We start from the raw sequence: 13,175 nt of genomic DNA, 5'->3' as shown, positions 1-13,175 counted from the left end.
GGAGAGGAACTATCCCAATACGTTTAAAATCTTTGAAAGGCGTCACAGTTTCGAACGTAATGTGGCGTAAAGTGTATTTTTGTCGTAAGCTTGCAACGTCAAAAACAAACATCAGTTTAAACTGCGAATGATTATAGTTGATTCTGTGGGACGTCGACGGTAAGTTTTATTGTTATAAAAAATAGATGTCTACTGTCATACTGCATTTAATGCTTTTAATTTGAACAGTTATTGCCTGTCTTCTGTTTGCAGGCTAGTTAGCTTGTTTGCTAGTCATGTAGTTGAAAATGATCGGTTGCTATCATGTTACATCTAGGAAGACAACCGGCTTCAGTTTAGCTGCTCTCCTGGTCGCCAAAATATTAGCCTTTATTGAAATATATTCTAGCTGTTGTAAAATACTGCTTTTGAGCCTTGTTTTTTTTCTTCTTTTTAAAGTTCCCAGGGACAATGGCAGCGTCTTCTTCGTCGTCTTCAGCTGGAGGTGTGAGCGGCAGCTCGGTGACAGGCTCTGGGTTCAGTGCTTCAGAGCTCATCCCTCCAAGGAAAGTCTTGTACACTTACCCTAAAGGAGCAGGTGAAATGATGGAAGGTGAGATAGTTTACAAAAACGAAAAATTGTCCTTTGCAGATGCCTGTTTCAAAACGTCAAAGCTCATTTTGTTGTTTGTCACCACAGTCATTTAATTAAGTTTATTTATATAACTCTAACTCACTGCAAGTCATCTTTAGGCGTTTTAAAGAGGGTTAATAAGTTCAAGTTCAGTACTTAAAGAATTATATAGTCCAGGTGAGTCATTTGTATTAAAATCCACTTTAGTTCATTATGTTTTTATTCATATATAAGCAGTTTAATATATTTTTAAAAACATTTTCTTCTCCCTGGTTAATCCTCATCAGAACTCTCGCTGCAGCTTTTTGGATTTGCTTGAGGCTTTTTAAGGAATTGTTTTCTTTAACAACTTGAAAATCCAATGTCAAACTAAGACTGAATAAATGCCACCACTTCCTTTCAAAGTGTAACACAACCTGTATAAGAATATGAATAAATGTTAAAAATTCCACAATAAATAATACAAATTATATAAAGTTGCACATCCACAATTATAAAATGGACTGTTTGCAAAAAGTTTAAGATCATTCTAATTTGGCATAAAATCCTATCGTCATTTATTTCTTCTCATTTTTTGACTTCCTCACCTGAGATGTATCCCAGCTATTATCCCAGAGTAGCATGTTATTTTAACAGCTCATTGATAAGGGGATTTTGACTGCCCTGTATACGTCAAATGAACTGATAGCGAGCTGTCTACTCTGTTGAGGAGATATAGGTTATTGCAGTAAAAGAGCCGTGAAGAATTTAAAGAATCCAGGATTATAATGGTAAAAGAGGAAAGCTGCAGGCCAGTACATTTACCTCTAATTGTCTATAAGTATGTAAAAATATGGATTTTCTGCAATGAAACCTGTTGTCTCTGTTACTATACAGACAGTCCACACTGTGCTACTTTGAACTTTTTATTACAGTAAATGTGTCTGTATCTTAGTAGGAATAGGTCATTCAGTTAGAAATATAGATATTAGTATTATTCACAATGAAGATGATAAAAGATGGTTGAATTAGATTTGCAACAGCTTGCCAAAAAGTGTTTTTAGATTTTTTTTCTACCTTTGATATTTGGTTTGTGATCATTTCACAGGCCTGATATAAAAAGTATGACTAAATGAGAAACCAAAAAAAGTTTGTGCTTTTCTAACTCTCCTGTTGCTCTCAAGCATCTGTTGTAAACCTTGTCATTACTGTTGTTCCTTTCTAGATGGCTCTGACAGGTTTTTATGTGAGTCTGTGTTCAGCTACCAAGTTGCTTCCACACTGAAACAAGTTAAAAATGGTAAGTGAATAACTGCACATCAGAGTATGTGTTTTTGTCATTTCAGCCAGTAAAAACTAGCATTATAATGATGCAATTGTTGTGCATTCTTACAGATCAACAAATGTCAAGAATGGAGAAACTTGCAAGCCTGGTGGAGGAGTTGGAAGCAGACGAATGGCGGTACAAACCAATAGAACAGCTCCTGGGATTCACACCATCTTAAATATAGTAATTCAGATACCTTGGGTTAATAAATCAGCCAAATAGGATGAAAACAGAGGAAAATGTGTTCTTTCATCGTATAAATTATATTCCTTCTTTATAGGTTTATTCTGTATCATAAGTGTGAGATTGTTTTGGAGATACTGAATATGAGATATATATTTTTTATTACTTTTATCTGTATTTGCTTTTCATTTGTTTCTCTTTAAAAAAAAAAAAATCCTAACCCAGTAAGGTAAAACTTTTGTTTGCCAATTCTTATATAATGGCAAACTCACCTATTTGTTTTCCCTGTTAGGCCCTTAAAAGTTGATTCTACCAGTCCAGTCTGTTATTAGCCTCTGTATTAAACCAACTAATATCGCTGGTCATAAGTCCTTTCAAGTGAAGCATTGTGTTTCCACATGGCTGCTCTGTAACTCATAAATCTGAAAACCTGCTGCCTGCTCAGTCTCCTCCTCACTCCATTGGTTCTCATCTCTCCTCGCTGGAAAAACACCACTTAGAGGAAAACAAAGAGAGCTTGTAAATAAAGTCGGACTTGGACATTCTTGGCATTAGTTGTTTGTTTTTCTTGGTGTTTTGTCGATTGTCATAATCCTCCTTACTGAATTAAGTTTTCAATATCTTTCTGCTTTTATTCATCTTGATTCAGTTCATATGGTTTTCTTTTACATGACACTCAGATGCATTTGTTTATGGTGCCACTCCTGTGGTAACAGTGAGGAAAATCACCATGCAAATCACAGTGTTTTTCCCAGTAAGTGATTGTTTTCGATCAAATGAACGTTGGGAACGCACTGAATGTACTGTTCTATGTAAATGTCTGAGGGCCAGTGTACAACAGGACACGCCTTAAGCAGGAGGTTACTTTTTTTTTTTTCTTTTTTTTTTAGATGTTTGATTTGGAACTTGCTGCGTAAGAGTCGCTTTTCAAGTTGTTTTGTAATGTTTTTAGTTCTGAAAACTTTCCGGGAACTTTCTTGGATTAAAAAAGATCCTTAAAAAAACTTTTGATTATACTTTGAAATGATCATTCCCAGTTCAAAACATCTCTTTCAGAACGCACTGTGCCTACACGTGTTTATGTCTTTCAGTTCCTCCTTCACAAAGTACACTCTATCCTACGCCTACTCATGTGCAGAAGCAATGCAGATATCTGGCTGCTGTCCAAAGCAGTGTCTGGGCAAACGTTTATACATCATGTACCTAAAGGAAAACATTGCAGCTGCAGCTTCCCTGACATTTAAGTATTTTGTATTATAAATATTAAAAAAATGTTTTATCTGCATCTCAAGGCTTTCTTTATTCATTTAAACACACTTTCTGGTATTAAGTCATTTGTTACATTAAAAGAAATGAAAATCTATTCAACAGAGTGCATTTCTGCTTGCGTTTACTCTTTGTTTTTTCCTTTGGTATAAATAAGTACATGTGCAATTTTTTGCACTGTGCATGACAATAATTTATTTAACTGATTTATTATGAACAAAAAAGCATCTCTGATATGTTTTTTCATTATTTCAAATGTTACATTAGGCAGCTCACTGTGTTTGCCTCTCTGTGAAGGAGATAAAAAATTCTGATGTAATGGAAGAGAAAAACAGGTGACGTAATGTACACTGCAACACTGAACCAGCAGAGCTGCTCATATTTTATTTTATGCTTTCTGAATTCTATGCAGTGGATGCAAAAACACCAAAGCAATGTATTAATACTAATGGGGGATGATAATAAAGAAGCTGCATATATGATGCTTGCAAATGCACAAAAGTCTGTACATTTCCATTACACTGGGTTCTGCTATTCACCCCCCAACCCCCCTTTCTCCTCTCCTGTTTGTCTTTCTTCTCTGCTGGCATGTTACCAGGCAAGATACAGCGCAGATGGCGTGCCTCCGTTTTTGATTGGCTGGCTGGACAGAAGTAGGCGTGGCCGTTGAAACCCATATATAAGCATTGTTGCGGGACAGACTGCGGCGCTTGGCAGCTGGTGAGAGGACGGAAGGAGTCTATGGAGGAAGTTTCTAGACAACAGTACAGACAATAACTATCCAAATATTGGTCTTGAATAGCAACAAAGAACTTGAACACCTTCCGCTTCTAAGGACGCTGTAAGTATGAAAATCAAATAAATGAATTGCGTTGTTTTAAATATAATTTACCAAGTAAAACTGCATCTAGTTTCAGCTGAATATAAGATGGGTAAAGTGCGAACATGTAGCATGCTTTTTCCACAAAATGCTCTTGATACGCTTTGAATTGCTTATTAAAATGGTTACATAGGTAATGTTAATTGAGTATTAATTTATTCTCTTTGTCTCCTCAAAAACAGCTGACCACGGAAGCAGCTGTTGAACATAGAGGACAACCATGCCTGAAGTCTTTTCACCCACAGACATTGGCAGCATACCTCCATCTCCAGTGGACAGCAGTCCCAGGAGGCTGTCCTGGGGCAAACTGGTGCAAAGACTGGCTGATTTCAGTACAAATGGCAGTATTGAGTCAGGTTCCAACAATGGCAGCAGGAGTGATCTCTCAGACTCGGGTAAGCAAAGCTTCAAAAAGGTCTGATTCTTGTTTCCAAGCTCCTTTTTTATTTTCTGAGCTCTAACCCACTGCATCTTTTTTTTAAATTTATTTATTTATTTATTTTTTTTGCAGGATCAGATGACTCTAATGACTTGTGTCCCTCCAATGATGATCTTTTCTATGACCCAATGGAGAAGACGATCCTAAAAGAAGTAGTGGACCTCATTGCACAAAGCCTAAGAGAAGCCAAAGACTCAGACTGCACCTTGAGGTGTACTAAGCTGCTTATTCCAGAGAAACTCCTGGAGCACATTGGACAGGAGCTTCTTCACCTGGCAGCTAGTGAGCCCTGCGGCTTAAGAGGGGCTCTCATCGACCTTTGTGTGGAGCAAGGGGATGGCTGTGAGAGTGTGAGCCAGCTTTCTGTGGACCCCTACCTTGTCCCCACCTTTCAGCTGACTTTAGTATTGAGGCTAGAATCAGGTGGCTTGTGGCCAAAAATACAAGGACTATTTAGCTCCAAGTCACCTTCCACTCCAGCAGTCAGACAAGCTATTAAACTTAGCACCGGTTTCCGCGTGATTAAGAAGAAACTGTATTGTTCCGAAGAGCTGCTCATTGAGGAATGTTAAACAGTGAGAAGGCCTCTGAGTTGATGATCAGAACTCCCAGAAGGGCCTTAGAACTTCAAGTAAATGCCTTTTGAGGTGTAAGGATGGACTTGGTCATGATATAACCTTTCTTCCTACTGTATAGGAACTGAAACTGATGGTATTTGGAGCACGCTGTGCTTAAACACACACTCTCACTCAAAATGGCAAAATTGTCACTTTTTTAGTACATCTGAGAGAAGACATTTTGCAAATGTTAAAGTGCATACATCAGTTTCTATTGAAACTTTGTAAAGGCAGCTAGCTATGTTGTTTTAATCATTGTGCTCTTTTATTTATTGTTTTTTATATTTTTTCATAACCATGACCATTAATTGTATTAAATATAAACTGTTGACCTGAACTGTACATCAGTTCATCAATTTGAGGACCTATGTGACTGCTTGAATCTGTCAGTGCTTGGTTTTGAGCAAGCTGTTGCGATGATTTAAAATGTCACTTGATTGTTTTTACATACATTTTTGTTTGGACCTGTCCAGCTATCAACTCTATTCTGTTTTCAAATACTCATAACGTTGCACTGTTTTTGTACTTTCATGATCGCAAATAAATTATTTTTTTTAACAATCTGCTGGATTGCTTGATTTTTTATTTTTTATTTATTTATTTTTTTTTAAATTAAAGATATCTAATGGTTACCTTTTAAACATTTGAAAATTAAATGTGTATGGTTACTCTAGGAAGATAACTCACCTGGTGCGGTGAGGAATATTGTTAAGGTACAGTCGAGTGACAGTTCCAGCATATAAAATCCAAATATGGTTTTAGATCCCTGAAATAGTTTCAAGACAGTTCATTATTACTACTGTGATACATTTATAAAAAAAAAAAAAAAAAAAAAAAAAAAAAAAAGATCCCTTCTCAGGTGTTTTGATGACAGAACTTTTTGTAACACAGAACACTCTCAATTCTTTATCACTCATTGTAAAAACCATGAAAATAATTCTAATTAACATTGTACTTAGATGTAATGACAGCCTGAATAAACAAATATCACTTTAAAAGAAGTATTTTAGTGTCAGTGGATCATTAGTGATTTATTAGTGTTGTATAGGTAGAGTGTTTACACTTAACATTGTTGGCCTCTCCTTTTCAATGATCTAAAACCAAAAGCAGGCTGTGTTTGGCGTTGCAGTTAAATCCAAGTTGTAAATCCCAAAAGAGATGATTTAGTCTAAATCATCTTTACATCTTTAAAGTTTTAACACAAACTGCTAAAATACTTCTTCACTCAGGTGTCTGTAAATCCTCTAGATGGGACTGCAACATGATGCAAGTAAAACCTCAAATGTGACAAAAAATATAAGAAAGTTCTCATTTTCTGTCAGTTTAACTACAGTAGTTGGTTTTTGTAGAAGGGAAACAATTCTCCTGGTCAAGCAAATCCTTTTGCAGTACTCACATGAAGGCTTACGTGTCAATTTAAAATGTGGCACACATGTCGTTGTTTCATTAGGTTAACATCTAGTGACTGAATGCCACAGCACATTAGTCATATAATTTTCACAGTCATGATACTATTCAGTGACCCATTCTAATGGGAGCTCTACCCTCCTGGAGAAGACTGTTCCCACCAGTGGGTCACTCAGAATGACTTGCATTGATTTACAGAAATGTTTTCCTCTAATGGGGACACTGGATCACACATAACATAACAGAGTCAAGGGGTCAGGTTTTCATCTTTTAATTTGTCATCTGACTGTGTTTCGCAATGCAGGACACGGTGATAGAAAACAAGGTGAAATTTTTCCGAAAAGAAAAAGAATCTCGAACCAAAGTCAGCGAGCCGGGTTGCAACATCTGCCAAAACAGCTGAGCATATTTATAGCGGAGGAATTTGCCGCAGCGCTTTCCCCCGTGCACATGCCGCACGTCTCCTCTCACTAAAGTGAACGTGCACACTGCCATGCGTTCACGTCCCGGCCTCAGCCGGCCTGCCCGGAGCATTTTTGTGCCAAAATGTGCTGACTGGGCTTTTGTCTTCGCCTCTGTGCTTGTTCTGTTTCACAGCAATGAGTCACGTTCAACGTGTTAAAGCATCCATGTTTATTTTCATCAGGGAGTAAAAACATGGTGGAAAAAGTGGGCAAAGTCTCTACTGTTCTCTTTCTCAGTTACTCAAGACTTGTAAAGAATAAATAGCACACTAACAACTTAGGACAGATGAGATGCATCAGTGACATTACAGTCCAAAAGTAAAACCTGCTGTAGTCCCACTTGGTGGGGAGGCACACCTCTCATTCTCTTGGTATCTAGTGTGAAGTGAGGTTACACCGTTAGACTCCTTTGTACAAATAATTTAAAGTGAAAGGGGTGTTTCCTATTTCTTCTCACACGTACACAACCAAAAAAAAAAAGACATATTTCAGATTCTCAAGTGTCTAACAAAGCCTAGAAGTAAGTGTACATATTCATTAGAGGTTCATATTCCTGCATAGTTAGAAAGTACATTAAGAGTCAGCGGGGAAGTTTTCTCCACTAATCTGACTGCATAAAAATGAGGAAGAACCATTCAATGTTCTGAAAACAGCTACATAAGTAACACCCATATCACTATTTATAGCTAAACTATAGTCTGGTTTTAAGGTTCGGGATCTCACAAACAGAAAGGTGAAGTGATCGTCGTCATGGCTTCATCGCTTCAAGTCAGAACTTAAGCTTACAGGATGCCAGAATCCACATCTTGTTTGGAGGTCTGGATATGTTACATGGCTTCTTCATTTCATAACAGTACTTATAAACATGTTTAGGTTAGTTTCAAAACTAAAAAGCCACAGAGTTTTTATCAACCAGCCTGTGGTGAGGATTAGTGATTTGTTTTTTTTGCTCGAGTCGTCTTCAGCCTTGAAATTGTTAAAGCTCGAAATATTTACAGCCGGCCGTTCTATCCTTGGGATTCTGGAAACCTGGGGAAGGACGAGAAAGATAAACAACTGACTTTGTAACATGCAATAAAACGACAGAGTAGTCACTAGAAAATATGCTCTGGAGTACCTGCTTCTAGTGTAATGAGGCTGTGATCTCAGACAGCTTTGCACAGCTTGGTGTTCGAGCCCTTTGAGCTCTTTGGTACAGCTCGGTGTCTCCAAAATAACGAGCTCTGTATAACATTCCTTCCTCTGTAACAGAGGGCGCAAGCAATAAATGGAGGACAAATAAACAGGAGGTAAAATGTGTCCACATTGAGAAATATAAATAAGTAAAATGACCCATTTTGAGATGTAGCGCATACTTTGTTGCTTTTCCTTCCAGCAGTTGTTGCGAAGGTTTGAAATATAATCATCTTCCACTGAACGCTCCAGATTTTTCAGATTCACACCAGTAAACTCTTTGGAAAAGTGCTCCCCCACATAATATGGCACCTTCAGGTTTTCAGTCAGCCTCTTCTGTGTGTAACCTGCTGACCTGTGACAAGATGTGACAAAGTGTGGGAGAGACATCAGAACACAGAACACTTCGCAAGGATGACAGATCTGCCACCGTCTGTCTCTGTCAGCATGACTCAAGCATGACAATCGTTCACACACAGGAACAGAAACTACACAAGTGTCTCTGAAAACAGAAAAGCAAAAGATTTGTGAGTATTTAAAATGAGATGAGGAAAGATCATATCTACATGGGAATTGGTCATCTTTTTCATAATAATTTCATGCCCAGTCAAAGTGATTCGCCGTGTGGTTTTTGTAATAAAACAAAGAAAAAAGAAAAAGAAAGACACATAAAATAACCCTGGCCTTCTTAGTTTATGTAATATTAAGATAATCTCTTTTCTAAGTTTCTTGCGGTTAAAAAGAATAATGAATAATCCCAGACAGGCACTAAAAACACTTACGGCCTGAAGCTGAGGCTGTAGGAGGGGTTGTTGACCATTATCTGACTGAGAGCTGACACAATAACCAGGATAAGGATGGGTATGACTTGCGCAAAGAGCGCAAGACCCCCCTGCGAAAGAACACATCACAAACATGTAGATGAAACAAAAACATGTCTTCTAGGGAAAGCAAAAAAACAACTACAAAAAAAAAAAAAAAACCATGAATGCAGACGGCTCAATACCGCCCTCTGCTGGTTACCATGGTAAACATTGACAGCAAAGGAACTTATCACCTGAAGCATCATACTATACTTACATCCCGCTGGCGTTCTCTTCTCTCCCGCCGCTGGTTACGCACCCGCCCATTAGTATATACATGAGCATTGCCTACATCATAACAAATGAAGACAGTGAAATCAGAAATTAAAATACTATCTTGTAAGCAGAATTGCAAACACAAAGCAGAAACACTGACTGGATGGATAACCTCCTCCAAAGAACATGTTAAAGAGATCTTCAGGTGAAATGTCTGGCTCAAAGTTTTCGTTGTCTGGGCAAGTGCTTGATGGGTGTCTTCTTTCTTCTCCACATTGGTCATACTGTTGTCTTTTGTTGGTGTTACTCAGAACAGCGTAGGCATTACCAATAGCTGTGAAAAATGAACAATTATGAGCTCATATTCTGCTTATGAATCATGGCTTTAGGAATCATCAAAAGTTTCATCGTGAAACTTTCCGTAAGAATAATTGAATCCTTTCTCTTGTTTAATTGAACTTTGTGATGGGATTACCTTTAAATGCCTCTGTTGCGCCTGGAGCACGATTCTTGTCAGGATGAAATCTCAGAGCGAGTTTTCTGTATGACCGTTTCAGTTCATCCTCAGAGGCGTCTTTCTGGACCCCGAGGATTTCATAGAAGTCTTTACATTGTTTTATGCTGGTGCATGACACAAGATTAGTCATTTTATGCGTCACATGAAGGCTGAAAACATGTGGACAAAACATTAAAACAGCTTGTACCTTCTCACAGCATCTAACTGTTCTGGTGTGAAGGGTTTTGAAGTGTCCGACGGCTTTTCTTCAGGTCTGGTATCCTCACCAGTGTTCTGCCGCTGTCGAGGCCCCGAGACCCCGCTGAAGTCTGAGGGGCTACCTTGTCTGGGTGTGAATCCATTCTTTGCTATTAGATCCAAGAGTGCTGGAAGACGTACAGTGATATTGTTCAAATACATGCAACCGCAGGTAGAAAACCTCAACGCAGCTGCTGGAAATAACTGCAAATTTACCACAATCTCTGAAACCAACCGAAGCTGCAAAGAAGCAGCAAAATAACAGAATGCTTTTGTTGGAAAGGTTAGTTGAAGCAGCTGGAAATCGAGGACACTTTGTTAGAATTTCATAGAAATATCAGATTTAGTTGAGTGTTTTCATTGCTTCCTTCTCTGTTTTTGTCACTATATCTCAATTTATGAATGAAGGACAAAAATTCTGTTGAAACATGGTACAATTTTCAACATCATCCATATGGCAACGTATGTGAACTTATTATAACCTAAATACTTGGTCTAGGGATAGGCAGTTTTTTTTTTTTTTGGTAAATGAATAAAAACCAGCATTCACAGCCAATAAGCAATATAATATTGTTCATGTGAATTGTTTAAAATGTTTGTTCATTTAAATGTCTCTAAAATAAATGGAAAAACATTAATTAAATTATCATATATAGTTAAACTGTGTTTAATTGAACTTCTTCCACAAAATCTGCTCTTCTGTTATGAAAATACTTGCAACAAAAAATTTCAGTTGGCTATGAGGGCTACAAATAAAAATATGCCAAAAGAATTACTAATTAATTGCAGTTGAAGTAACTTGTTCAAATAATAAAAGCATTGACTTGAGGTCATGTCACCCAGCCCGAACCTGGTCTTAACGTAAGTCTCTAAAAATAAGACACAAAAAACAAAAAACTGACACAAAGTCAAGAACAGCATTGTAAGACTGTTTTTTTAATGAACTGTTCAGAAGTTAAAACTCAAAGTTCAAAACTTCAGACTTAAGTTAAACTTTTTGAAACGGATTAGTCAGCAGGCAGAAAAAGATTAGCAAATGCTCTCTACTCTGGGGTGTTTTATCCTATATTAGATACATTAGTCCAAATAATGGTACATATATTTATGAGTTACTATTGATGTTACAAGATGTCTTTTTTTTTTTTTTTTTTCAAAGAAGAAAACGCTTCATACATTAAGTTTACATCTGGTTAATGGAAAGGTTATGTTTTGTTCATACCTTTTAAAACAGACATACAAGGTAAAAACCAAATATCAATGACTGATACAAAAAAAAGAAAAAAAAACTGAAAGTGCATACAACTTCCATGCACTTACATAATCACAGCCATCTGACTCTTATCAGTTGTTGCTTTGTTTACACTCAATTATAAATGAGACACGACTTGCTATTGCATTATTAACGTTTATCGAAGAAACTCTTTTACTTTTTAGATTTCTTGCTGAGTGCAGTTCATGATGACTACATGAAAGTGTAGAAATATTTGCCCAAAAAAAAACAAAAAAACATTTCAAGTGATAAAAATATGTAAAGCACATGCATACGTGCATGGGACAAACGTATTTTTCTATATCTGGCTCGCATTATTTTTTTTATACTATAATGATATTATTTGTTTAAAATTACTTTAACATGATTTTGTTTTCATCTATGTATTTGATACAGAATTAGGACACGTAGTGAAAACATGTCTGTGAAGTGAAGAGAAACTAGTATGAAGAGATCTTAGTGAACTGGGACACCAACTCCCAGTCCTTGTAGTTGACCGACTTTCCGGGTTTAGCTTTCTGTATAATAAATAAATGCATAACTATTATCATTCCAACAAAAACAACACCGCCAATTTAACATTTCACTCATTTAACATTTTCACTGTCATCTTTCATAGTGCCTAAAAAACATAGAAAACACAGTTTCACAAGTAAGTGATCCAGTTAGCTGGCATGCTATCAAAGGCCTGGGCTACATGCGCAGTTCCTCCGGGATGCAGGTGATGCTGCAGGTGATGATGCTGCAGCTGGGGTGTCTCTTCTTCACCCTAAACACAACCATTTTTACTCACCCTCAGCTTTCTCCGTCGGATAGAGTCTCTGTGCCTTTTCCAGGAACCTCAATGCCTTCTCTGGTTGGTTACTGTGTAACGCCGCAGTTGCAATGTCAATGCAGCGCTCCGCTTCATCCCTGTTTACTTCCATTGTAGCAGCGGCAGCAGAGGCTAACTGGACTGGAAGTAAATACAGGCGCGTCCTGATGACGTCTCCAGATGCTGCACACAGCTGAGTTGCTACCAGTTTACTGGCATGAGAGTCTGGTTTTGCTGCTGGCGACTTGCTTGAGACTTGACATCTTTTTGAAGAAACAAATGAATCCTGTTTGCAAGGAATGACAGCTGCATCCCCTGTGCTGCTTCACTAATCCACTAGATGGCGATGAATGGCTTATTTCAAATACAGGTTATGCTATGAGGGCCCAAAACCTTTGGAAATATATTTTTGTCCACGGTTCAATATATTTCTTCTTTGTTTGTGTCAGTGTGTTCCATGTCCTGTTAAGGGGCGTTTTAATATAATTTAAATCCCTTAATTAGAGTAAAATTCATGAATGGTCTTATGTCGAGTTAAAAAAAAGACAAGAGTCTAAAACAGCAGTTCTCAACCTTTTGGAACACAGTACCCCACGTAAAATACTGTTTCAGCCAAGTACCCCCTAATCACTGCAAAGTACTTTTTGTTCAGAAAAAAAAAAAAGAAAGAAATACAGCACTTTGTCATTTGTGTTTGGCTTATTGAACTTTAATTGTTTTTGGCACATCTCTACGACGCTTCAACCAGGACTCAATTTCGTTGTCAAGGCGACAGTGACTGACGGATATGATTTGGCTTGTAGCGCGTGGGGTTCAATTTACCTCGGAATGTGGGATTTTGGGAAGGAAATCGTGTAAATCGAAATGTAAATTCAGGTTATAAATGTACAATTACATTTATTGGAATATT

General features: G+C 37.5%; 3 protein-coding genes across 3 annotated transcripts; 2 read left to right on the top strand and 1 right to left on the bottom strand.

Annotated features, from left to right (window-relative positions):
- The first annotated feature begins 32 nt into the window (after positions 1-32).
- Positions 33-2,646, top strand: anapc16 (anaphase promoting complex subunit 16). The gene is made up of 4 exons (XM_079260298.1): positions 33-159; positions 439-592; positions 1,818-1,892; positions 1,988-2,646. The coding sequence occupies exons 2-4, from the start codon at positions 451-453 to the stop codon at positions 2,095-2,097; spliced, it is 327 nt and encodes a 108-aa protein (XP_079116424.1). The 5' UTR covers positions 33-159; positions 439-450; the 3' UTR covers positions 2,098-2,646.
- Positions 2,647-4,084: 1,438 nt separating this feature from the next.
- Positions 4,085-5,502, top strand: ddit4 (DNA-damage-inducible transcript 4). The gene is made up of 3 exons (XM_079260985.1): positions 4,085-4,209; positions 4,431-4,643; positions 4,760-5,502. The coding sequence occupies exons 2-3, from the start codon at positions 4,469-4,471 to the stop codon at positions 5,257-5,259; spliced, it is 675 nt and encodes a 224-aa protein (XP_079117111.1). The 5' UTR covers positions 4,085-4,209; positions 4,431-4,468; the 3' UTR covers positions 5,260-5,502.
- A 2,796-nt stretch (positions 5,503-8,298) lies between these two features.
- On the bottom strand, positions 8,299-12,383 carry dnajb12b (DnaJ heat shock protein family (Hsp40) member B12b; the record flags this gene model as incomplete). The annotated part of the gene is made up of 8 exons (XM_079261342.1): positions 12,245-12,383; positions 10,132-10,309; positions 9,903-10,048; positions 9,588-9,761; positions 9,429-9,499; positions 9,131-9,240; positions 8,531-8,703; positions 8,299-8,417 (listed from the first exon to the last, which is right to left on the bottom strand). The coding sequence occupies exons 1-8, from the start codon at positions 12,375-12,377 to the stop codon at positions 8,299-8,301; spliced, it is 1,104 nt and encodes a 367-aa protein (XP_079117468.1). The 5' UTR covers positions 12,378-12,383.
- Positions 12,384-13,175: the final 792 nt, after the last annotated feature.

Source organism: Telmatherina bonti, assembly GCF_933228915.1.
Source record: "Telmatherina bonti genome assembly, chromosome: 21".
Classification (NCBI taxonomy): Eukaryota; Metazoa; Chordata; class Actinopteri; order Atheriniformes; family Telmatherinidae; genus Telmatherina; species Telmatherina bonti.
This window is presented reverse-complemented; position numbering and strand designations above follow the sequence as displayed.